Raw genomic sequence first — 25,978 nt, 5'->3', positions numbered from 1 at the left:
TTAAAAAAAGAAATTATGTAATGAAGAAAGAAGATGCAAAATATGCATGGTTTGAGTTCAGTTTTGCAAAACTTTGTGAGTATATGTAGGAAAGAATATATCTCAGCATTTATACCTGTGGCTCTCTACGTGTGGTAAGGTTTTGGTCATTTTTATTTCTGCTTTTATTTTTCTAAACTGTTTGACTCTTCATAATTAGCATTCTCCTTTATTTTTAGTAGTAAATGCAGGAGACATATTTGCATCCCTAAAAAAATAAACAGGAAAAACAAACATCCATTTTGTTTCCCCAAACACCCTACCTTTTATTTATTTTTAAAGATTTACTTATTCTTTTTATTTCTTTTAAAGATTTACTTACTTGTTTGAAAGAGAGAGAGAGAGAGAGAGGGAGGGAGAGAAAGAGAGAATGGGGGAGAGGGGCAGAGGGAAAGAGAGAATCCTGAAAGAGACTCCCCACTGAGCACAGAGCCGGACACCGGGCTCCATCCCACCACCCTGAAATCAAGACCTGAGTCAAAACCAAGAGTCAGCAGCTCAACAGGCTGAGCCACCCAGGGGCCCCACCCTGGAGGTACCTTTTAGAGCACGTATCACATTAAGTCTGTTATTTGATTATTTAGTCTTCTTGGCTAAGAGATGATCTCCTACAAGAGAAGTCATTACTTTCCATTAAGACTGCATCCCTGTAGGCAGCACAGGGCATGGCACATTACGGATGCTCAATAGATTTTGACTGGCTATTTGGCTTCTTACTTTCATTTGTCCAGTGTCTTCTTCCTCCCTTATATGGCTCTAATACAGTTATTTTCACCCCTGTCAGGTACCACAGTCTTTAAGATACTGTGAATAAAAGCTGAAATGTGCACAGGCATCACAACAAAAAATAATTTGGAGTCAAAAAGTTGGCATCTGGCAAAATCAGTTAAGCCACCATTAGGATCTCTGTCTGAATACTGGTTAACATATATATGGTAACACTAATATAATGAGAGCTAAGGATGCAATAGGGCCAGAGGGAGTAGAAAGTACTTGATTTAGTAATGGAGGGTCTCTATGAGATGGGCAATGGAAGAGTCATTTTAGTAGAATTATAGCAAAGTGCCAATATCTTTCTGTTGTGCTTCTTTTTTACCATGATGAAAAATCTAACAATTCCTAGTCTGTCACATGATAAGTGGGACTAAGATTTATATTTGTAGTTTAGGTACCTCATCTTAAATAACTTTGAAAGTTCACCTAAATTTCTGATAGCAATAACCTCTACACCTCCTCTAGGAAATTAGAGTGCTCACCCACCACCCCCATACTCTACCCTCAATATTATTCTAATGTCTGATAGCATCCCCAGGTTCAGGTATTCACATCTTTCCATGAAAGGCCCCAGGATATCTATATAAGGGAAACATTCTGGTTGGAAATGGCAACTAGGGGACTCACCTGAAGCCACACACACATAGCAGAGTATTGCTCTACCAGACAGTATTTGTTTTATATGGGTAGGTGAGTGCTTAGGGCTACTAACTGGCTGCCTGCATTCATTTCCTAATTCTGCTTCTTAGTGGCTGTGTCATATTGGGCAACTTTCTACTAAACTTCCTGTGCCTAAATTTTCCACTTGTAGAAATGCAAACAGCAACACTACATCACTAGTTAGGTTATGTGAGGACTTTATGGGTTAATATCTACAAACTGTCTAAAAAAGTGTCTTGTACAAGGTAAAATGCCATGTAAATGTTCACTCTTGATAACACTTAGTTTTCATATCATAAAAATAGAATGTTTTGAGCCGAAGGCAGGCGCTAAATCGCTGAGCCACCCAGGGATCCCCAAAATGGAATGTTTTGAAACAAATGTTTTGAAACATTACATGTTCATGTACATATGCATTATATATATATACATCATACATGAATTACATATAATCTTATAAAAGCATTAAAAACCAGGTTGAAGATGATTTTCAGGGAAGAAGCACTGAAAGTCCTTTAAATACCCCTTGGTATCGCACCGTTTCTCTCTCTGTGCTATAGAAATAGGACTCTTTTTCAACTCCCTGTGCTTGCCTCATGTCTCCTGTTAATTACCTCTGCTACCAGCAACAATTCTTTCCCTCAGATCATAGCCTGGAATCTGTCACCTGTACATAGATGTCTGCAGTTGATTCTGTACATTCCTTTGTCTCTATATCAACCAAGTCAACTCATTCATTGCTTCCCTCAGGTCATTATTTACTGAACAGAAAGATTCACAAAACATCTGTTATATCTTACCATGTGATTCTTATAATCAACTCCTACGAGTCTCTTTACTTGATTGGCACTGCATAGTTTCCTAGAAATTTGGATTTCCTAGATTGTATTTCTTTCTGAGATTCTGTGTGAAAGGGCCAAATTATTTTATATTCTTTTCAAATGTCAGACCCATAACCCATAACTACTAGAGTAAGGACATTTCTTTTAATATGTAAAAAGATAATTTTCTTATAGTAGGTATTTAAAAGCTGGGAGGATTGCTTGGATACTTGTTCACATGAACGTATATTTTCTAAATTCTTCAGTTGCATGCAGGGGTCACAATTAGGCACCCTCATTCCATTAAGCCTTGGAGTTAACTTTTAAAATCAATACAGGGATACAGTTGGGTATGTACAATATAATACTAAACAGATGAAACTTCACAAATTGAAGTGGGTTTTGACTATAAACTCTGCAAACATTAATGAGATAACCAAACAGAGGGGAGTCTGGTAGAAGCGGAACTCACAAGAATCACAGAGATAAAGACTGATAGTGTTGCTCTAAGTCTCAGCCAGGAAGAAGCTGCCCTGAGAAACAGATGGGAGTGTCTGGCAGATACATCCCTATTGACAGACATCTCCCACCAGGTGCACTCTATCCCTATCTAGACTCCCTGGAACAGTGGAGGCATATAATTCTCCCTGCAATAATTATATGATCATCAGCCAAACCTCTGACTTAGATTCCCACATAGTTTTCCACAACCGTTACAGAACGCGCTGGTCAGGCCAAATCAAGCACTCCAATGCATTTAAAAGTTACATACCTCATTTTAAATTAATAATCTGTCAAATCGGTTTATTTTCCAGTGTCAGTCAGTATTTTCATGTCTTAGTTGCTGGCTTTCAAAACAGAGAGCCAGAACCTGGACTATAATAATTTCAGTAAATTAATTTAATTAATGCCAAACTCCACACTGTTGAATAATGAGGTAACATTGGTAAAAGAAATTAAGAGCTCTCTGTATGGAAATCTAACAGAGAACATTAGTTGTAGCCACAATTAAGGGTACTATTAGATGAAAATATCCAAGCATTATTTCTGTAAAATTTGTAACTCTGAGATGGGAAGAATTCTAACAAATTTCAGATATATGAATTCTATAAGATATCCCTATAATCAAAAAAAAGTTTTAGAATGAAAATACTAATTTGCCATTGAATTACCTATTCTGCATTTTTTCACTCATTTGCACAGCATAAATATATAGAACAGCTACTAAAGTCTAAGAGCTGTGCTAAACAATTGGGTGGGAACCACAACATACAATCTCTTCTCTTTGTGGAGTTCACTGTGTTTTGAATGACCCTAACATCACATTGAGGGGACGGCGTTTGACCAAACCATCATATCACATCAAGTCAGCATTAATTGAGGTACATACCAAGTATGTTCAAATATTTGCCCTGTCCAGATTCTGGGAACCAGGCTACACCACACTGTCAAATCTTGACATTTGACAATCATAGCTGTGTTTTAATCTCCTCCACCCTTTCATGCTTATTTGTCTCTTCCCCCCATCCTCCTCCTCCTCTTTGTTCTCCTTCCTGTCCCTTCCCCTTCATCTCTTTCTTTCTTCTTAGGCATGCAGTCTGCTTTCTGGAGATTCATCTCCAACACATGCATTTGCCAGGGGTATAATTTCTTTAAATAAATGCATCCTTAATATCTCCCAGGGGTTTGGGGACGCCTGGGTGGCTCAGTTGGTTAAGTGTCTGCCTTCAGCTCAGGTCACAATCTTGGAGTCCTGGAATGGAGCCCCATGTCCGGCTCCCTGCTGAATAGAGAGTCTGCTTCTATCTCTCCCTTTACCCTCCTCACCCACCCCAGCTTGTGCTCTCTCTCTCAAATAAATAAAATCTTAAAAAATATATCTTCTAGGGGCTTGAAGGGGTTCATACATTCTACAGAATTTTTTTAATGGTGATTTTACTTTAATAATAATATAAAACATTTTACAGTAATAACTCTAACTTCAATACTTTTTTCATTTATTTCTACAGAATATATTTTAGCTTCTTTAATTCTTTTTCCCCCCAAACTGAGATCCTTAGCACCCAGTAGGAATGCAAGGTCACATTGTAGGGAGTCCATAAAAACTGGGTCCTTTGGAAACACTAGTCTAAATCTAAACAAATAATTCTACCCTTTGCTCTAAAGAAATTGCTTACTTAACTAAAAATAAATAGATGAAGCTAAGTGGCAGAACCAGTCTTTAATGCTATCTGTATTTCCAGCACAAACTAAAGACAAGGATAAGATGGGTTCCTATGAAAATGGGCGAGATTACTAGATTTTTCTCATATTCACATACTGAATACTCTAAATTTGTAGAATATCACTTATTCAGCTCTTTATATGTATTTTTTAAAAAACCCAAAGTCCAAAAAATGGCTAATCCATCCCTGCTAGTATTGCTCTTCATTGCTATAGAAAAATTGACTATATGCCAAAAAAAAATCTTTGTACTTCCTATTTTAAATTACAAACAGAACTTAAACATGAACTGGAAGTCAAAGATTATTCAGAATGCCAGCTATTTAAAGATATGAATCTATAAGAAAATTTTCTCTTCCATATTAGAGTTCTATCCAGGTTAGTCTCGGTAGATCTATTGAAAGTCTGAGGAAAAGTACTGATGAGAAAATATCCATCCAAGCCTTATAGCTTCCCTTACAGACTGTTATTTCTGTAGCTCAGATTCTAACAGTAGCTAGGACCACTGAATGAGTATTTAATTCCTACTTCTCTCTCCACTAGAGTGTCTAGGAAGAAAGGTATGGGATGTCATTGGGATTCATAAAAGGTTTGAACCCTTTCCAGAGTTCCCAGATACCACAGTGCTGAAAAGTCCAAGTTTTAATTCTAGGTAATTTTCCTTCCATTAACCCAGGATACCAATCTCTGGAAACCCGACTTTTTCAAGTTCTTTCTCTGCTCCAGTTCTGACAGTACAACCTTCTCACAAAATACTGCTTCAGGATATGCATGTATTTGGATTAGGTTAGAAAGTAATTCACTTACCATGATAAATTAGATACAGACATTGCAGCAATTTATGGAGGAGTCTTGTGGAGCAGTCTTCTCTAGATTTCAGAACAGGAAATGAGTAGATTGAGTAGACAAGACCACTGGGAACTTCGGCTTTGCTGCTGGAATGTTGCACTTACAGTCTGAAATAACCTATAGAGAAAAGAAATGAAATGGCTTCTATAGAACCCAGTCTTTTCACAAATGTATTTCATCCAGGTCAATAGTTTTGTCATGGTAAGAGACGCAAAAAAAATACGTTTTTCTTAAAATATAAGACATGTTATAAACCAAAGATAAAATTAAATCAACCCTATGATAAGCTAAATGCTTTGCCTTTGAAATAAGTTTAAAGATTAATACAATGTTCATTCCCTGAAGTAGAGAATACAGGGAAAGAACAGAATGTGTTTTTAGATGCATCAATTTTTTTCTCCATATGGTCCATCAGTTATGCTCTCTACACTAGTTTTTATATACTTGTGATAAAAGGATCAAAATAAAGATCCTAATGGCCATAGCACATGTTTAAAAAAAAAAAAAGCTCCTTGGCACAAATTATCATATCCAAAGCTGTAACCAAAAAATCATTCACTACTACCTCTGAGCAAATGAGAATTTATATTGAGTAGCATGTGGGAGGCAAGCCAGTAGGTATTTATCTAACCTTTCCACAGGTTATGAGCATCTACTCTGTATTATGTCCCATGATCTTGAACCATAATTATTGCCGGGTACACTTAATTCCATGGTACTGTATTAGGAAATAGCTTAATTCAGGTCATTAATTCAGTACTGTTCAATTAAACAAATATTTATTGAGGATATACTATGTGCACATACACAATCCCAGGTACAGTGCATGGATAAGGAAAAATGACATAAATAAGACATGTTTCTGCCTTCAAAGAACTTTGTATGTAAAAGAGAAGACTGTAATAAAATGGAGTGTTCTAATAAAGGTTTACACCGAGCATACAAAAGCAACAGACTCTGTCTTCCAGCTGAGTAAGCAGCTATAAGATCTGTATCCTAAATGGTTTCCTCACATTCCAAAAGAGGTCTTCAAATCCATCCTGCCCTTCGTTAACTATTAAAGCATATGGCATAAGGACAGAGGAACTTCAAATTATGCTCCCAAAATTGGTGACTTCAAACTCCCCAAATCTGTATTACCTGATTCTTATCAAGGGTTCAATCACCAAAAAAAGGCGGGGGGGAATGTACGTACTATTATCTGATATAATTCATTCTAGATAATCTTAATTCTTAGTTCTATCTTTAGAGAGCTGTGCATCTGGATGTCATTATTTTATTATGTAACCAAATTACTTTTACTGAATTATACTTTGGGGTTTTGCCAAGAGTTTGCATTGAGGGATGTCATTAAAGATAATAATAAATAAGCAAGTGAAATCCAGGCCTATGAAATCAGCTATAAGGTTTAGTGAGATATTTACCAATAGAAATATGTTGCCCTTATGAGCACTCAAAGCAAAAATATGACAGGTTTCAACACTAAGAAAACTATTTTTCTAAATTACTGAATTGCTTTAATCCTACAGGGACATTCTTCTTCTTTTTTTGCTTTAACTTATGGGAAGCTCTGCAACAAATTTGTCATTTTTTTTTTTTTCTATTCATGACAGACATAGAGAGAGAGAGAGAGGCAGAGAGAGAGGCAGAGAGAGAGGCAGGCTCCATGCCGGGAGCCCGACACGGGACTCGATCTCAGGACTCCAGGATCGCACCCTGGGCCAAAGGCAGGGATCCCCATCATTTTCTTTAAGAACTATTCAAGGTTTCAAGGTCTGAATTTTTATCCTTTTTTTTTCCTTCTCAGACAACTTTAACTTTTAACCTGTTTTTGATAAACACCCATACATATACAAACATAGGCACATATATACATTCATGTATGCAAATACATATAAAACCTTCCCTAAGTCTTTTTTTAGAGTGAGAAAGAGTATAATTAAAGACAATTTCAGATTTACTTGCTTCTGCAGAATGTAGGTATAACATGTTAAGAAATTAGATCCCAGGATCATTGATCAAACCATAAAAAATTGTTGTTTTTGTAGGTCAAAATGGCCAAATATTAGCAATGTATATGGTGCATTGTATATATGTATACTTAATATATCTGAAGGGTTCACCAAGACAGCCTCTTACTGTTGCCTCCAACATGACTCAACTTTAGACAGTCTTCTTCCTGACTCTAGACCTCTGACCTCTCTTAGAGTGTTTACTATAGAAAACTTGCAATTGTAAATTCTTTCCCTGCCCCTTTAAGATAAGAATCTATCAGTGTTTTGCCAATTGTACAATTCAGTAATGTCTTTCTCAAGGGCTGGGAGCCATCCATTGGAAATGTAGCCATCAAAAAGATTGTGCTCTACCTTCTGGTCTCTGTGGAAGCACAGGTGCCTAACTTCTGTAAGCACCAAACAGATGGCCTGGTCACATTGAGCAACCTCCTCTTAAATTCCTCCAGTACTTTTCAACTAACTCTAGCACTTAAAACCCTCTTGTCTTCTGTTTGAGTAGAACTGAGGTCAGTCACCATCCTTTAGTTCAGAAGTCTTGAATTAAGTTTTCCTTGCCTAATGAATTGTCTGGTTTAATTTTTCTTTTTTTCTTTCTTTCTTTTTTTTTTTTTTTGTTCCTTGAGGTTCAGGAAAATTTCCTAAGATTCTGGCAATGTTGTTAAAACGTAGTCTTTTCTCAATGTCCTTTACCTGTAATAACTAGCATCTTGGACTTTGATAAGTTTATATTAAATGTGGATTTATAAAATAAAATAAATATTAGAATATTGTATTTTTTCTGATTTTAAACCTAGATGTTAATAAGAATAAAATATTTGAACATAAAAAAATTCACAGTGTGACCATTCATAATAATTACAATAATCACTCTGGCATTCATTTTGGTATTATATCATCTTTTATTTTTATTTGCATCCTATAACTAATTTATTTCTTCAAGGATACATATCCACAAAGCATTCAATAAAGTTTACTAAATTTTATAACACAAAAAGACTATGATGTGATGTTTTCAAAGGCCTTCAAGGTGAACTTGTTAGTCCCTTTAAATGGCATTAAATGATCCATTGCTTATCAATGAAATCTCTCCAGCAAAGATTACCTTTAGGACCTTCAGGAGAGATTAATTTTTCTGTTCATTTTGATAATTCACAACATTAAAAAAAAAACATTTTACTTATTTAGTTGAGAGATAGAGAGCGAGAGAGAGAGTGAGCACAAACAGGGTTAAGGGCAGAGGGAGAAGCAGACTCTACACTGAGCAGGAAGCCCCACATGGCACTCGATCTCAAGACCCTGGGATAATGACCTGAGCCCAAGGCAGACGCTTAACTGACTGAGCCACCCACATGCCCTTATGATTCACAATCTTTTTTTTTTCTTTTCTTTTTTTTAATAAATTTATTTTTTATTGGTGTTCAGTTTACCAACATACAGAATAACACCCAGTGCTCATCCCATCAAGTGCCCCCCTCAGTGCCCGTTACCCATTCACCCCCACCCCCCGCCCTCCTCCCCTTCCACCACCCCTAGTTCATTTCCCAGAGTTAGGAGTCTTTATGTTCTGTCTCCCTTTCTGATATTTCCCACACATTTCTTCTCCCTTCCCTTCTATTCCCTTTCACTATTATTTATATTCCCCAAATGAATGAGAACATATAATGTTTGTCCTTCTCCGATTGACTTACTTCACTCAGCATAATACCCTCCAGTTCCATCCACGTTGAAGCAAATGGTGGGTTCACAATCTTTATGCAAATCCCAACATCAGTCTCCACACAAGTATGAATATATAGCTTTCAGGCAAAATTCTAACATTACTAATTGCCTCTACCTGCCTCATTGTCATAAAGAAAGAGAGTTTATTTTCACATTAGGGAAAACTTTTTAAAACATATGGACTGATTTTATTTTGCCTGAATGACCAGCCAGGATTGTAAGTAATAAGCATGGGCACAACTGTTCTCTTGAGGTCACTCTTTTAGCACAAAGTTAAAGAAAACAGTATGTGAATTTAATACAAGATCCCTCACTTGACATATTCATTAAAAATGTGAATAACCTGGGATCTCTGGGTGGCGCAGCGGTTTGGCACCTGCCTTTGGCCCAGGGCGCGATCCTGGAGACCCGGGATCAAATCCCACATCGGGCTCCCGGTGCATGGAGCCTGCTTCTCCCTCTGCCTATGTCTCTGCCTCTCTCCCTTTCTCTCTCTGTAGCTATCATAAATAAATAAAAAAATTAAAAAAATGTGAATAACCTGGGGCACCTGAGTGGCTCAGTCAACTCAGGTCTCGATCTCAGGGTTGTGAGTTCAAACCCTGTGCTGGGCTCCATGCTAGGCTCCATAACAGGTGGGAACCCTACTTAAAAAAAAAGTTTAAAAATGTGAATAACCCTTGAATACAACAATGGATTACTGAGATTATATTTTACCAAAATAGTAATTTTTATCATTTTATACATGAATAAGATTTGGGGCTTCAAATTGAGCTGAAAGGAATACTACATTCTAATATGCTCATTTTATTGTAATCACCTTGCCATTTAATTATATAACATGAAATAACTTCTGTAAAGTGATTTAAGTAAAAGAATTTTCATAAACCAAGTCCCATGAATACACAGATGACTTGTATCTTTAAGATGTTGAAATTCCATGAAGTTCAGTTTAAGTGACCTGCCAGACAATAAAGGTATGTTTTGATATATTCCATACTTAAAACAATAAATCTATAGGAAAAATTACTTGGAAGAAGAGTGAAAATGCTTAAAGGTTCTGACCATAAGCACTATTGGGTATACATAAGTGAAGTGCCCTTGCTTTGCCTAAAGAGCTTAGAGTCTACAGGTAATACTAAACATTACAGAATAATTTCAAACTGGGTTGAGACCAATGGTCCATTGGGTTTTGTTTAATTCCACTAAGGGTATTATAAGAGATAATGGGCATAAGGTGAAGAATAAAATGCATTAAATACAGAAAAAGTTTTTATGTTAAAGATTCAAAATAAATGCTAGAAAAATGAATAATCAAGAAACACTAGAACATTTTGAATTTCACGGAGTGGCTTCCTTTTTATTATCAGGTCAAAGGCCTCTGCTTTGCTTTCTGGTTTCCCTATGAACTAATCCCCAATATTTCCCAACCTAGCAGCCCTACTCTGGTTGAGTTTGTTTGCTTGCTCAAATGCTCATTCCTATGCCCTGACTATACTACGAAGTTCTGATTCTTCTCTGTGGCCTGATATCTTTTTTCTTCTCTAATTTCAAGTATCTAACTTCTTTAAGGATCAATACAAGCCTCACAGGCCCTATGAATTCTTGCCTCCGTTTTAGGTGTCTCTGATATGCTCTTTCTGAACTAACATACCTAATTTAGTAATTAAAATATATTGATCATAAGAATGTGTACATAATTTTTCAACGTCTATTATTTTTACTTGTTTCAATAAACTGTAAGTTTAAACGGTCAGAAATTGTTTTCTTTGTTCAAACTGCAAAGCATCTACATTTGCAATTATCTGCAATGCTGCAGTGTATATCCTTATATACGTGGTACAATGTAAATGCATGTTTGTAGATAAAGGTCTCAAAGTAAAATTTCTAGGTCAAATCTATGAATATTTTTAATTTTAAAGAAACTAGTAGGTTGCCTCTCATAGAAGGTGTACCAATTTATATTCCTATCAGCAATGCATAAGCTTAACTGTTTTGGCATTACTGCTCTTTAGGGTACCAATAAACCAGGCAGATTTTATAAATACACTTCCTGAAGTGTATTAATGGTCCAAGCCAGAAATACTCTTCCACACATCCAATTAGGCACTAAGCCTGGTTGATTCTACCTCTGTGATGTCTTTAGAATATGACCACTTTTCTCCATTTGTACCAATGGTGTCCACCATCTACTCATGCCTGCATAAAAATGACCTTATAAGTAGCCCTGCTTTCTAGTTTAATGCTCATCTAAAACATTCTTTTGCAGCAAATTACAGGCTGAGGGCTCCTTGTGGGATGTAGTCATTTTCATGATGAGAGTGTCAAATTAGAGGCAGGGATGATGACGTCAGGAAAACCTGGGTGTGACTTCCTGTTTTGCTTCTTGCTAACTTCTGGCCTCAAGAAAACTAAGTACATTCCCTCGCTTGTTTCTTTATTTGTAAAATAAAAATGTTAATAGTACTTATAAAGAAGGTCACAGTGAAAAGTAAAAAAAAAAAAAAAATGCAGGAAAGGAATATTGCCTGGCACATAGGAAGAGTTAAAAAAAATGGTAATGCCAATGATGATGACAATAATGAGGAAGAAGGAGGAGGAGACTGTGATAATAAATTTGCCCCAGTATCCATTAATTGCTCTATTTGCCCTCACTTTAAAGCCCCAATTCCTTGAGACAGTTTATAAGACTTGAGATGACTTAACACCTGCTATTCTTCCCACCTTTCTCTCTCACTGAAGCCCTACAACTCTTTCCCAACTACCTCCCGGACCAGCCACTCTATTTCAGCTAAATGGATCTGCAGTTTCCTGAATCCACCTGTGTCTGTAGCTTACAGGCCACTCACATGCTACTCCCATTGCATGTTATACACATATCCCTTTTCCCCTCTGCTGGGCTAACTTCCAAATCATTACAACTCAGCATTGACAGAATTTTATCCAAACTTTCCTAATCCTTGGTAGGTATAACCCTCTATGCGCTCTCATAACTCTGAATGCATGAAGATGTTTAAAAATAATAGTTTAATTCTTTAACGTGGGTCTGTATTCCCCTCTAGATTGCAAGTTCCTTGACGACAGAGAGAAAAATCTCAAAAAAAAATCTAGCAAACCCAAGGCCTAGCATGATATCTGAGACAAAGAAGGTACTCAATCAATGTTTGAGGAAAAAAAAAAGGAATATCTGAAATCAAGAAATGTAAAATTATATAGATTGATGAACTAAAAGCAGTGTCTTTTCCTTTTAAAATATAAAAATACTATTTCTTTAATTTTTGATCATATTTATGGGTTCCAAACTTCTAAATGTTGTACTTTTTAAAAATAAATTTTTTTTTTTTATTTATTTATGATAGTCACACAGAGAGAGAGAAGCAGAGACATAGGCAGAGGGAGAAGCAGGCTCCATGCACTGGGAGCCCGACGTGGGATTCGATCCTGGGTCTCCAGGATCACGCCCCGGGCCAAAGGCAGGCGCTAAACCGCTGCGCCACCCAGGGATCCCTAAAAATAATTTTTAATATTTTTGAAAATTGTATATTAATTATGGAATATTAGTTATGGAAACATGGTAGAAGCCATTCCAGTTTTCAAATGTTTTGCTACTCAATTTTGTCCAAAATATAATTTAGTAGTAAAATATGTAAACTAACATCTTTCTTTGGATATGCAAAATAGGTCGAACAGTCCTGATATTCTAGCTATGTCAACAATCATCACACAAACTTTCTATCAGGATACAGACATGTATTTTTCTAGAACTGAGTGGTTAAGGTCAGCATGGACACAGTCCAAATAGCGTAAGTTCCTTCCAAGTTGCTTTTTTTATATGCTATTGATACTTAGCCTGAAAATACAGTCTTTGTAGAGGGCTGAGAAATCCCACATATTAAAATTTCAGATTAGCACAGATGGTAACCCTGGAGACAGGCTAATGCAAAGCTTTATGTGTCCTTTTACTGCAGAGCAGCTGTCATTTTACTTATATTAAAGCTATTTCATGCGATGTATTAGTATTCAATTGAGCATGTCAGTAATTGGTCTAAAAGCATTTAGCACAGAGACTTGGCTATATTTATGATTATCCTAAGTATCTACTTCAGAAATATCCCTTATGTTCAAATTACAAAAAGTATTTACCACAGCCAGAGAAATAAAGTGTTATGGACCTTACAGTAATTCTTAAATAAATTATCACACTAAACCAAGATCACCTTCAAGTAGTTTGGGATAATTTTCTTCCAAATGATTGTCCCAGATGTTATAATTTTCTGAGAATAAAATCATTTTATTTTTATATGAACTACAAAGATACCTCTTCCACTTGTGCTTTTGTGCTTTGATCTCAATGTCACTTGATTGTAATGCAATCATAAGCTTCTCTGTGGCCGCTATCTTTCATCTCTTCCTCTTCCCGGCCTTCTTCCTCCATGTCCCTGATACTACATAATCTTTCCTTGCCTCAGCTATGACTTCAAACTAGTCCTTTCTCTTATTTCTTCCCTTCCCTGACCAACTCCACAAACCATTCCTCCATATCCACCGACTTCCCCTCTTTACCACCCACTTTTGCTTTCTAGTTTTTATTTCAATATTCTTATCACCAGTCAACTGGCCCATATGTAACTACTAATTCCAATAGCCTCTGTCAGACTCCACTCTCTCTGTTCACTTGTTCTGGATGCTCCTTCTTTGACTTCCAGGATGCTAAAGCAATCATGCTCCCCTCATCCTCTCTGTTCTTCACTGATCCATCATATTTCTCTGATTCCCTTGATGTGGATGTTCTCCAAAGTTCTAATGTGACTTTCCTAGCAGATAATTCACAATTTCTATGTACCTCATCTTTTTCCCTGAATTCCAGAATCATCATTCATAATTATTATTAAAGTTACCAAATGTTGTTTTAGTTTTTTGTTTTGTTTTGCTGCTCCATAATATCTCTTTAAGCCATTGTCTCCTTTTTATCCCTACTACCGCCACCCATGTTCAAGCCCTACTGTCTTTGGTCTTAAACAGCTTTTTTCCCCAGATTTTTGAAGCACCTAAAAATAATTAATGAAAGCATATTTTAAAACCTTAAGAGTGGACCAATAACTGACATCTTAATCGAAAAGAGTTGTGTGTGTGTGTGTGTGTGTTTTAAGATTTTATTTATTCATGAGAAACACAGAGAGAGAGGCTGAGACACAGGCAGAGGGAGAAGCAAGCTCCCTGCAGGGGGCCCAATGCGGGACTCCATCCTGGGATCCCAGGACCACACCCTTAGCCGAAGGCAGACACTCAACCACTGAACCACCCAGGCGTCCCTCAAAAGAGTTTTAAAAGGTTCTTCGGTTATTTTTTTTCCCTATGAATGAGTTGTGTTTTTTTTTTTCATTGAAATATAGTTGACACACCATGTTATATTAGTTTCAGGTATACAGCACAGTGATTCAAAAACTCTATTATTTTACCTTATGTGTAGCGCCAGTGTATTTACCAGCTGTCACCATGCAATGGTTTTACAGTATCACTGACTATATTCCCTATGCTGTGAGCCTTTATTTTGGGGGTAGTTTAAAATCTTTAGTATTTGGGGGTGCGTGAGTGGCCCAGTCAGCTAAGCATTCAATTCTTGATTTAGGCTCAGGTCATGGACTGTGAGATTGAACCCCACAGAGCTTGGGGACAATGGGCTCTATGCTGGGAGTGGAGCCTGCTTAAGATTCTCTCTCTCCCTCCCTCTGTCCCTAGGCTCCCCATCTTCCAGGTCTTGCCCATGCTTACATGTACTTTCTTTCTCTCTAAAAAAAAAAAAAAAAAAAAAAAAAAATTTTTTAAATTAAATCTTTAGTGTTTAATAAGCAGCATGTTGATGTTTGGAAAATAAGCACTCCTACTCCGCTGAACACCAGTGTCCTCTGGTACACAGTTTACAAATCACTAGCTGGAAATTGTTGTGTTGGCCTTAAAATTTGTCTCTGACCCCTAATCTTTATCACAAATTAATTTTATTAAGGCAAAGCACTTATTTATGCAAACTCCTTGTTTAGAAACAGTCATTCTAAGTAAATAGTTATTCCATGTAAATTTTATACTTGGGATCCTTTTCCATATGGTCTATCCTGTATTTTCTGGCTTGTCTACATTTAGGTTAGATTACTACTGTTTAGTGAGTTTGTTTCCACCCTCCACTGAAGGCCTAGCACAGCACTTTGTACCTTGGAACTGGTCAAACATATTAAATTGAATTCTCAGTACAAAACTCAAGTTTTTCAGGTATACATTATTGTGCTCAAGGGTAGCACTAAATAAATGAGGCTTTTAAAAAGTATGATACATCTAAACTGCCTAGTGTTTTAGAATTTACAACAAATTTTGATGAGTCACTAAAGGTTCAGTCCCATGTGGAAAGCCCAGCAGAAAGGGCAGAAAGGATTGCCAAAACTAGGTTTAATTAAAAACAGAAAGAAGCAGAGCAGCAGATTGGTTTTTCTCCCCTAAATAAATGTTTCAAGTAAAAAATATCTTAGGTACACTTAAAGAATCTTTCTGTACTCTCAGACATAAGCCACTCACACATTCAGAAGTAACCTGGGAGAAGTGAGGAAAGCCAGCCACAGACACAGTGCATTTTAGGAACGTAATATATACTTACTGCTGTTGCTTTCCTGAAGGCTTTTCAGGCACTGCTTCAAGGCCCTTCACATTTCAGCCGGGGTCACCTTGTCGATCCTCATCTCAAGTTATCCCACCCGTCCTGCCTCTTAAGTCCTGGCCACACGTATGTCTGCTTCCTCCTCAAATAAACTAACCACTTCCATGCCTGTCTGCTCAGAATGAACACACTGGTCCTTACGTTCCCACTTTCAGCAATGTCTGTCCCTTACCTGTCCAGAAACCATACTTGTCCTAAAGGGTCCAGCTCAAATATCAATGTTCCCTGTAATTTAAAATTTGGTAGGGGCACCTGGGTGGCTCAATGGTTGAGCATCTGGCTTCGGTTCAGGGTGTGATCGCAGGGTCCTGGGATGGAGTCCCACATCGGGCTCCCCACAGGGAGCCTGCTTCTCCCTGTGCCTATGTCTCTGCCTCTTTGTGTCTCTCATGACTAAATTAATAAAATCTTTAAAAAATAATTTTAAAATAATTTTAAAATAATAAAATTTGGTAGAAGTGTCTCCCCTTCATATTTATATGTTTCATATATATATATATATTTCTATAGCAATATTTATCATATTTCACTATTGTTATGCCTTATCTGCTAAAGGTAGGTTAGTATTTTTTTTTTAAATATTTTTTAAATTTATTTATGACAGTCACACAGAGAGAGAGAGAGAGAGGCAGAGACACAGGCAGAGGGAGAAGCAGGCTCCATGCACTGGGAGCCCGACGTGGGATTCGATCCCGGGTCTCCAGGATCGCGCCCTGGGCCAAAGGCAGGCGCCAAACCGCTGCGCCACCCAGGGATCCCTAGGTTAGTATTATATTAAATTATTTTAGTAGTTTAAAATATTTATTTAAGAAACATGGAATTTGAAGTTTCTGGCCATAGGGGTAATGGAGCACCTTTGTGTTAAATGGACAGATAAAAAAAGAGACATGAGTAATATTTATTTAAAATGTATTTATTTGTAGATAATATTTTAAAATAACGACAACAGCAAAAGAAATCCAGTATTATTTATTCACTTATCTCGGTCCTACTAATTCTCAAAGCAATAATTGTATCTTATATCTTTCTTTATCCCTCTACTACATAGTGTAGTTTATTATCTAGAAGAACCAATAAATATCTGTTAATTTTAATTAAACTGCTATATTTTTGTAGTCATGCAAATAATTAGCTTTTCTTTTGTTTAACAATGAAGGCAACTGCATAAGAGACACTCAAATAATAAGAAAAAAACAACCTATTTCCAAGAGAAGAAATTTAAAAGGAATGTCCTGTTGATAAACACTAGTCAGCCCCGACGTGTAGGCAATACCTTTTCTTATGGAATATAGCATCCTGGAGTAAAACATTTTTCACAGATACAGATATAGATACAAAAAAATGTGCATGTCACTCTTTGGTTAGGGAAGTATTTTCTTCTTTTGGGCATTATTTAAAAAGACTCAACATGATCAAAATCCATTCATTTCTCTTAAACAAGTCCTTTCAATGAGCTTGGAGAACTAACTGACTTTTCCCAAAGAGCTTTTTGACTTTCATTTTGCAGGGACAGACTTGCTTAATTAAAACTGAAACCAGGGGATCCCTGGGTGGTGCAGCGGTTTAGCGCCTGCCTTTGGCCCAGGGCGCGATCCTGGAGACCCAGGATCGAATCCCACGTTGGGCTCCCAGTGCATGGAGCCTGCTTCTCCCTCTGCCTGTGTCTCTGCCTCTCTCTCTCTCTGTGTGTGTGACTATCATAAATAAATAAATAAAATTAAACTGAAACCGGAAGGAACTTCCACATTTTTGAGCTAAACAGAAAATGCCTCTAACCATCAGAGTATCATTGAAGATTCAAAGAAATCACAGTTTGTGAAGGCACATAGCCTGCTCTGCAGAGGGATTATGTCACCATTGGCAAAAAAGAATTAGGTATTAAAAAATAGTTCAAATATCCATGCTGAGATGAAAAACAAACAAACAAAAAAAAGCCTTTTCTTAGCTTATCATCCAAACTATCTTTTTTCACAGTGCCTACTCAACAATTTCTTCATTAGTTCTTAATTTTATTAAATAAAAATTAACTCAAATCTCAACCCTATGTTCTTATAAGACTCCACACTCCAAAGAAATGAACTGTTAGAAATTATGTCTCCTTGCAGACTGAATGCCTGCTTTGTCAACCAAAGTGCTATGATTTCAAAAATATATGTAATTTTTTTTAATTTATTTTTTATTGGTGTTCAATTTACTAACATACAGAATAACCCCCAGTGCCCGTCACCCATTCACTCCCACCCCCCGCCCTCCTCCCCTTCCACCACCCCTAGTTCGTTTCCCAGAGTTAGCAGTCTTTACGTTCTGTCTCCCTTTCTGATATTTCCCACACATTTCTTCCCCCTTCCCTTATATTCCCTTTCACTATTATTTATATTCCCCAAATGAATGAGAACATATAATGTTTGTCCTTCTCCGACTGGCTTACTTCACTCAGCATAATACCCTCCAGTTCCAACCACGTTGAAGCAAATGGTGGGTATTTGTCATTTCTAATAGCTGAGTAATATTCCATTGTATACATAAACCACATCTTCTTTATCCATTCATCTTTCGTTGGACACCGAGGCTCCTTCCACAGTTTGGCTATCGTGGCCATTGCTGCTATAAACATCAGGGTGCAGGTGTCCCGGCGTTTCATTGCATCTGTATCTTTGGGGTAAATCCCCAGCAGTGCAATTGCTGGGTCGTAGGGCAGGTATATTTTTAACTGTTTGAGGAACCTCCACACAGTTTTCCAGAGTGGCTGCACCAGTTCACATTCCCACCAACAGTGTAATTTCAAAAATATATGTAATTTATTCTTCAACATTAGTAAGGACCCTGGGTGCTCAGAGTTATACAAATAGGTTTTAGTGTAACATCAAATTTAAATTTTCACTTAAAAATTGTGTCAGCCTACCTTGGATGTGTAACGCCCTGGCTCTTTTTTTTTTTTTTAAATAGATACTCTGATAAGATGGCATTCATTTTTAAAAAGCCAAATTTTATCAAGAGAATTGGTATTAATGCAAATGTGTTAGCCACCTCTGTCAACAGTTTTCTGTAATTCACTAATAAACACCACTGTAAGTTCACTACCAAGAAGCTGCTTCCCCTACAATCTTCAAATGCTGCTGTCTTACATAGTTTTTAAATCTTCTATACCATTCCAGACTTGAAGTTGAAGCTTGACTTCTTTACCAAATGATCAAACTCTTTCATCTTCTTCTTCAGATCTTCAAAGGTATGTAGTACCTCAGTAGCATCTACATGGTTTCAAGTTTATGATTATCTATTCCCTGCATGAGATACTTTTCTAGCTTTTCAAATAGACCATACTATCCTTGAGTAATTCAGTGAAGCTTTCCAAAACCACAATATTGTTTTGAATTTTCTCACAAGTATAAAAAAAGCCTACACATTATAGATGGAGGTATATGCATGACCAAGCTTATGTCTTTTATGTGTTCACCTCACTCAATATATTTTATACCTCCAATATTCCTTTTAATGCACGGGATTTTCTAGGCCTCTTGTGCTCACCAACTTTCTTCATAAGCTTGTCCATTTCCTTAGAAAACACAGACATGATCCTGGAGAGGACTAGCGAGCTACGATGGAAGAATACGCTGCATCCTCCTACCTGGACTCACGTACAACTTAAACATTTCCATTGTTGTGCTTATACCGTACGTTATGGTAGAATTTTTTTTTTAATTTAAATTCAATTAGCCATCATGTAGTACATCATTAGTTCCAGATGTAGTGTTCAGTAATTTATCAGTTGCATATAACACCCAGTGCTCATCACATCACATGCCCTCCTCAATGCCCATCACCCAGTTACCCATCCCTCCAAACCCCTCCTGCAACCTTAATTTGCTTCCTAGAGTTGAGAGTTTCTCACGGTTTTTTCTCCCTCTCTGATGACTTCCCATTCCGTTTTCCCTCCCTTACCCTATGATCCTCTGCACTGTTTCTCATATTCTGCACATGAGTGAAACCATATAATTGTTTCTCCATATGATAAATTTCTCTAATTGTTTTATTTTGCTCATCATAATACTCTCCAGCTCCATCCACTTTCATGTGGTGGAATTTCTATTTTGATAGTAAATTTGGAGTGAAAATTCCTGCACAGTGTTACAGCAAATATTTTGATAGCAAGAGCTCAGATAGTGAGGACTATCTGTATTGCAGAAATACATGTGTTAACTGGTCTCTAACACAGAACCTTTGAATGAGAAACGTTTCCCAGCTCCTTGTTCCTCCTAGTGCTAGTAAGAATGAATTGTCACCAGTTAAGATACCTTACCGTTGTTTCTGCATATTTCTTATTTCATTTATTTACACACATTTATTGAGTCCCTATTATGTGTCAGGCAGTGTGAGGGGATATAAGAATTAGTAACATGTGTTCCCAGCTCTCAAGGATTCTGCAGCACTGCAGAAGTAGACAGACACAAAGATAGGAATACAGTACAAGTCGCAGAAATCACGGCAAATATTCTTACAATATAGTTGAGGCACACAGAAAGACTTAGATATTTGTTCCCAAGGTGGCTGATTTCAGGAAAGCATTCATCGAGAAGCTGACACTTGCCACAACTTCTGAAAGGCTCAGTGGGTGCAGCAATTGCCAGGATGCACAAGAGGTGTGGATGAGCACAAACAGTGTGCCATGTGAGGGAATGACATACTGGATGGTAAAGCAGAGCAGGAAGGTGAGGCGCTCATAGTGAGAGGTGAGAGTGAAAGGAGACCAAGGGCTAGAGGTCGTGAAGGGCCTCGCATGCACTTAGGTAAATCTGCCCAGGCAAAAAAGTGGTTGTTGATCCTTAACATGGTATATGTAGGATTCTACCTTTCATGCATTAGCTGACCAAATCTTCCTGTTCACAGCTTCCACTGGGAGAAAGGCCAGAATGCTATGGCATCCTCTTTGCACCCCAGGAGAAGTTTAAAAAATTGGGAGCCAGCTGTCAACGCACTCTGACCTCCGGGGGATCGGGGCAGAGCAACAGTGGTGGGAAAAGAGTGTCTGCTACAGACAGTTGCGGACTGCATTTATCTTCACCCCAACCTTGACTGACCAACCTTCTGATACCCAGGAAAGCCCAGCCTCTGGGGACATTTCCAATCCTCTCTTAAAGTTGCCTAATGCTGTGCGGAACAAAATATATCGGAAACCTCCAGTGATGTTTTAGTTATTTGACAATGGAACACACTCATTTTAAACATGTAAGTTAATTTTTAAACTATGGCTATTTGACTTAAAAACATTCTCAGAAATTTCCTGGGTAAGAATGAGAACTTGAGTTTTACAACTGACAGTGGTTATTTGCTGTGTCTATCTTAGACGAACTACCTAACCTCTCTGTGCATCATTTCTTCCTTCTTTATGAGGTTGTTAGAAAGATTAAGTAAGTTAATACATGAAAAAACTAAAGCAGTGCCTGAAACGTAAAGAACTCAATAAATACTAGATGCTTTTGTTATGAGCTTCTCCAATGTTCCCTGCTCTTTCTTCTGGCAATAGTTTGAATTTCCACCTACAGATATATCCTCCCTAGCCTAAGTCTCAGGTGGTTTGGATGCAGGCCAATCAGCATGTTACAATATACCAGCAATGCTGAATGGTCCATGAATAGGCACACAGCCCAGTTAACAAAGAGATACTATGAGTCTCCTGATGGGAAGGTTTGGAGTTTCTTGTTTTTTTTTTTTTTTTTTTTACCTGCTGTACCTTCAAGCTGAGAAGCTGTAAAGCAGTGGCAGCCACCATCTTGCTATCATATTTTAACCTGAGCCTGGAGCCAACACAATGGCAGGCAAAACTGAAGTAGGAAAAGAAACCAATTCCTGTTGACATAATTCAATCCAGATCAATTCCCTGGAATCTTCAGTTGTCATCAGTTCCATTTTCCTTAAGCAATTAGGGCAGAGTCTCCTCTTACTTGTAATTGAAAGGGTATTTCATAATAAAGAAATTATCCTAGAGGCTATAAAAAGACACTGAAGGAGTTTAAGGAAGGAAGGAAGTACAATTATCATTCTAGCAGCACTGGTGAGAGCTGGCTAAGGAGTCTGACAGAAGGGCAGGAAGACAAATCAGGAGAAAATCATACAATCTAAGAAAGAACTGATGAGGACCTAAGAGCAAGGTAGCTGGGATGAAGATGGCGTGGTGGAACAAGAGAGAAGGATATTCAGTGCTTGACTGGACTTAAAGAATGAAGAAAAGTGGAGTTTAGGATGACTCCCAGGCTTTTCACTTTGCTGACTTGATGGATAGTGAGGCCATTGATCTGAATAAGAAATATAGAAGGTGGAGTAACATGTAAGGGGGGAAATGAATTAAGGTTTTAACATGTTGAGTGTCAGGTGTCTGTGATATTAAGAAGGCAATTGGACAAACCAATCAGACACTCGAGCAAAAAGTCTGACCTGGAGCTTTATGTTAGGCAATAATGAATGGAATGGTTGAAGCTTTGGGCATTGGTGAGTTAGCCAACACAGTGTGTAGAAGAGGACCATGCCCAGAATCATGAGGACATAAATAACTAGGGGCAAAGAAAGAGAATCCAGTGAGAAACGCAGAGGATAAATGGTCAAAGGGGAGGAGAACCCAGGAGACACTCCGTCACAGAGCAAGACAAAGAGGTTTTCAGAAAGCAAGACATCAACAGCATGAAATGTGGTTTGGAGGTCAGGTAATAAAGAGCACTTCTCTCCTTTGCTATAACAACTCCAATGCAGGCGGGAACAGATGTCTAATTTCACAGAATTGATGTGAATTGAAGAAGCAGATAGATTTAGAACTATTCTTTTTAAGAACTTGGTTTAAGTGAAAAGGAGGGACACAGTGATGGTTTGCCTATAAATGTTTGAAAACCAGCACTAAAGGGTGGAGAGAAAATCCAGTTTGTAGAATTTGCCGATTTCTCTCATGTGAACCATTACACACACTATAGAGGTGATTTCAATCTACCAACAAGGCATAAATGAAAGTAGGGGTGGGAAGAGGGGCTCATAGTTGGTCTCAGAAGGCATGCTGGTGTGGCTGAATCCAGCATACAGATGAACTAGGGAAAACAATCGGGATGAGTACATACTGTGGAGAAAGAGCTAGCACAGAGGAAAAAGCTAACACAATATGTAAAAATGGATAAGGAAGCAACAAAGAAAATTTTTGAAGATACCAGGTCAAGAACACATGGAAAGATGAAGTTGGTACAGAAAAAAGAAAGAAAATCTCTGAGGCTTAACAAAAGGAGGTGAAGTTGGGGTATAGATAAAGGAACATTTTTAAAAAAGGTTTATTATTTATTTGAGAGAGACTTGGTAAGGGGGGGGAGAGGCAGAGGGTGACAGAGAGAGAATTTTAAGCAGACTCTGCACTGAATGTGGAGACAGATGTGGGGCTTTATCTCATGACCCTGAGATAACGACCTGAACAGAAACCAAACCATATATCTTTGCTTGCTCAACTGACTATGCCACCCAAGAGTCCTGATAGAGGAACATTTTTAAGGGTAAAAATGGGAAACCATACAAATAATGACTAAGAGAATTCATAGCTTCTGATTCCTTTGAGAAGTAGAAGGCAACTTCATTTGGTTAGCAATCCAGTGGCATTAGGCTTTCAGAGTATAGAAGAGGCCATGGGGGGAATGGAAGCAGATGGGAACCAGAGGCAAATACTAAATATATATGTGTGTATTTCACACACACACACACACACACACACACACACACACACACATTTGATGTTCCTATATTCCCCCATTAGGTTGAAGTTCTTTTAGAGAAATGAGGCTATCTTATTTATCTCGGTTTCCCTGATATAAATCCGAGTTCATTTAGTTGTCTTTTAATATTATTTGTTGATAGATAGGTATACAGGTAGATTGGCTGATCAAATAAGTAAGGAAAAATTATGTAGGTATTTCTAAAAGGATGTACTATTTTAAAAGCATTTATAGGGGCTATCATCAATGGTATTATAAAGTATCATTGTATGGTGACAGTAGCTATACTTGTGAGCATAGCAGAATGTATAGAGTTGACAAATCACTATGTTATAAACTTGAAACTAATATAACATTGTGTGGCAAGTATTCTCAAATAAAAAAATAAATAAAAATAAATTTGAAAAGGAGGTGCTATTTTAAGTGTCTTTTATTGCTTAATATCAATCAAATCCCATTAAGCTGAATTTAAGTACTATATTTATGCTATTTGTTGTTGTAGTAGACATACTATAGCATCTACACAGAAAATAGTGACTTTAGTCTCCAAACAATTTTAAGTAAAGGTGGTAGTTATAGAGGAGATTAGACACACAGAGATGACACAAAAATATTAGAATCCATGTCCCCTTTTTCTTTTACAGAATATATACAACAGAACTTTTAGTAGCAGCAGTTAAAATATATTCAATGCTCTCCAGTCACATAAATTGTCTAACCTTATATGTCACTTAATATCTTTATCCACTGTGTTTATATTTGCTTATTTCTGCAGTATGAATAATGAAAGTTTATCCAATGTATCTTTGAGATTACAGTAAGATATGCTCTAAATGTTTTGCAAATATCAGTAAATGTTAAATAAAACAGAGGCTTTAGGAGAAAAAGTTTGAGATTTCTAAAATTGTAGCAGGTAGAACAATTTTATAGCAATTTAATCTAGCTGTGTTCTTTAGTGCCTTTATACTCTTCATTCATTGATTCACTGATTCATTTGACCCATATATAAATGCCTATTAAATGGGAAGCATTGTTCTATGTCCCAGTAACATAGTAAAAAACAAGGAAAAAACTATCCTCACAGTGGCTCAGATCCTAAGGATACAAAAACATAACATTAACAAAATAATAAAGGGTTATACAATGTTAATAAAGAATAAGTGCTAGGAAGGGGCACCTGGGTGGCCCAAACGATTGTGTGACTCTTGGTTTGGCTCAGATCTTGATCTCAGGGTCATGAGATTGAACCCCACCTTGGGCTCTACTACACTCAGTGTGGAATCTGCTTGAGATTCTCTCTCCTTCTCTCCTCTCCTTCTGGCTCTCTAATATAAATAAGTAAATCTTAATTTTTTTTTAAATTTTTATTTATTTATGATAGTCACAGAGAGAGAAAGAGAGAGAGGCAGAGACATAGGCAGAGGGAGAAGCAGGCTCCATGCACCGGAAGCCCGATGTGGGATTCGATCCCGGGTCTCCAGGATCACGCCCTGGGCCAAAGGCAGGCGCCAAACCGCTGCGCCACCCAGGGATCCCAAATCTTAATTTTTTTAAAGAAAGAATAAATGCCAGAAGAAAAATAAAGCAAGGTAAGGGATCAATGGGTGATGGGGCTACTATTTTAGATATGGTGGTCTGGGAAGGTCTATATAAGGAGGTGATATTTGGGCAGAAAATATAAAAGGGAATAATTTCATTTCCTTCCTATTTACTGGTTCATTATTTACTGTTTATTACTCTGGGTTTTGAAAGATTTTTTTAAAGTTTTATCAAAAATATAAGTAAAGGATAAAGCAGCTCAGGTAAAACTTCTAAAGCATATCATTGCATATACCTTTGCTTTATTAAATGGAAGGAAATAGAGATAATTTAAGTGCTTCCTGGTGACTTGCAGTGGCAGATTATTATTATGATCCATTTAAATCAGGAACTTTTTTTTCCTTTTCCTTTTCTGACAGCTGCTCCAATCACAACATATCAGTTAACTGCTGCTAATTGCTACAATACAAAAAAATCAGCCAAGGCTGAAAGGATTCAGTGAAAACAGTTAAAATATTCTGACTGATGGTTTTAAGGTTTGTCTACATAAGAGTTTTTGGTGTAGGCTTATAAAAGTTCTTCCATTAGCTCTGAAAATTGTCCCTTGTAAACTCACTCGGGGAGAAGGAACATATAAAAGCCAATGTTATTTACGTATTGGATCATAAAAGCTAGTATTTATTAAATGTTTATTCTATTTTAGACTTTGTTCTGAGAACTTTACCTCACTGAATCCTCCCAAAGCTAAGCTTGCTCCCTCACTTTAATTATCTATAAAATGGGGAAATATGGAGTAGCTTCTTTTGAGTTTTACTGATAACTTTATGACTCATCACATATTTAGCAAAGAAGGATTTTTTTTTTTTTTTTTATCAGAGCACAGTGCAGAAAGAATCTGAGACA

General features: G+C 37.3%; 1 protein-coding gene across 1 annotated transcript in view; it reads right to left on the bottom strand.

Annotated features, from left to right (window-relative positions):
• The window catches only part of OXR1 (oxidation resistance 1), a 444,691-nt gene that overhangs the window by 354,374 nt on the left and 64,339 nt on the right, over positions 1-25,978 (bottom strand). Inside the window, exon 2 of the mRNA XM_025450868.3 lies at positions 5,325-5,483. Coding sequence (XP_025306653.1) covers positions 5,325-5,347 — 23 coding nt within the window. The 5' untranslated portion in view covers positions 5,348-5,483. The remainder of the gene's footprint in view (positions 1-5,324; positions 5,484-25,978) is intronic.

The sequence above is a fragment of the Canis lupus genome, chromosome 13 (genome assembly GCF_003254725.2).
Source record: "Canis lupus dingo isolate Sandy chromosome 13, ASM325472v2, whole genome shotgun sequence".
In the NCBI taxonomy this organism is placed as follows: domain Eukaryota; kingdom Metazoa; phylum Chordata; class Mammalia; order Carnivora; family Canidae; genus Canis; species Canis lupus.
This window is presented reverse-complemented; position numbering and strand designations above follow the sequence as displayed.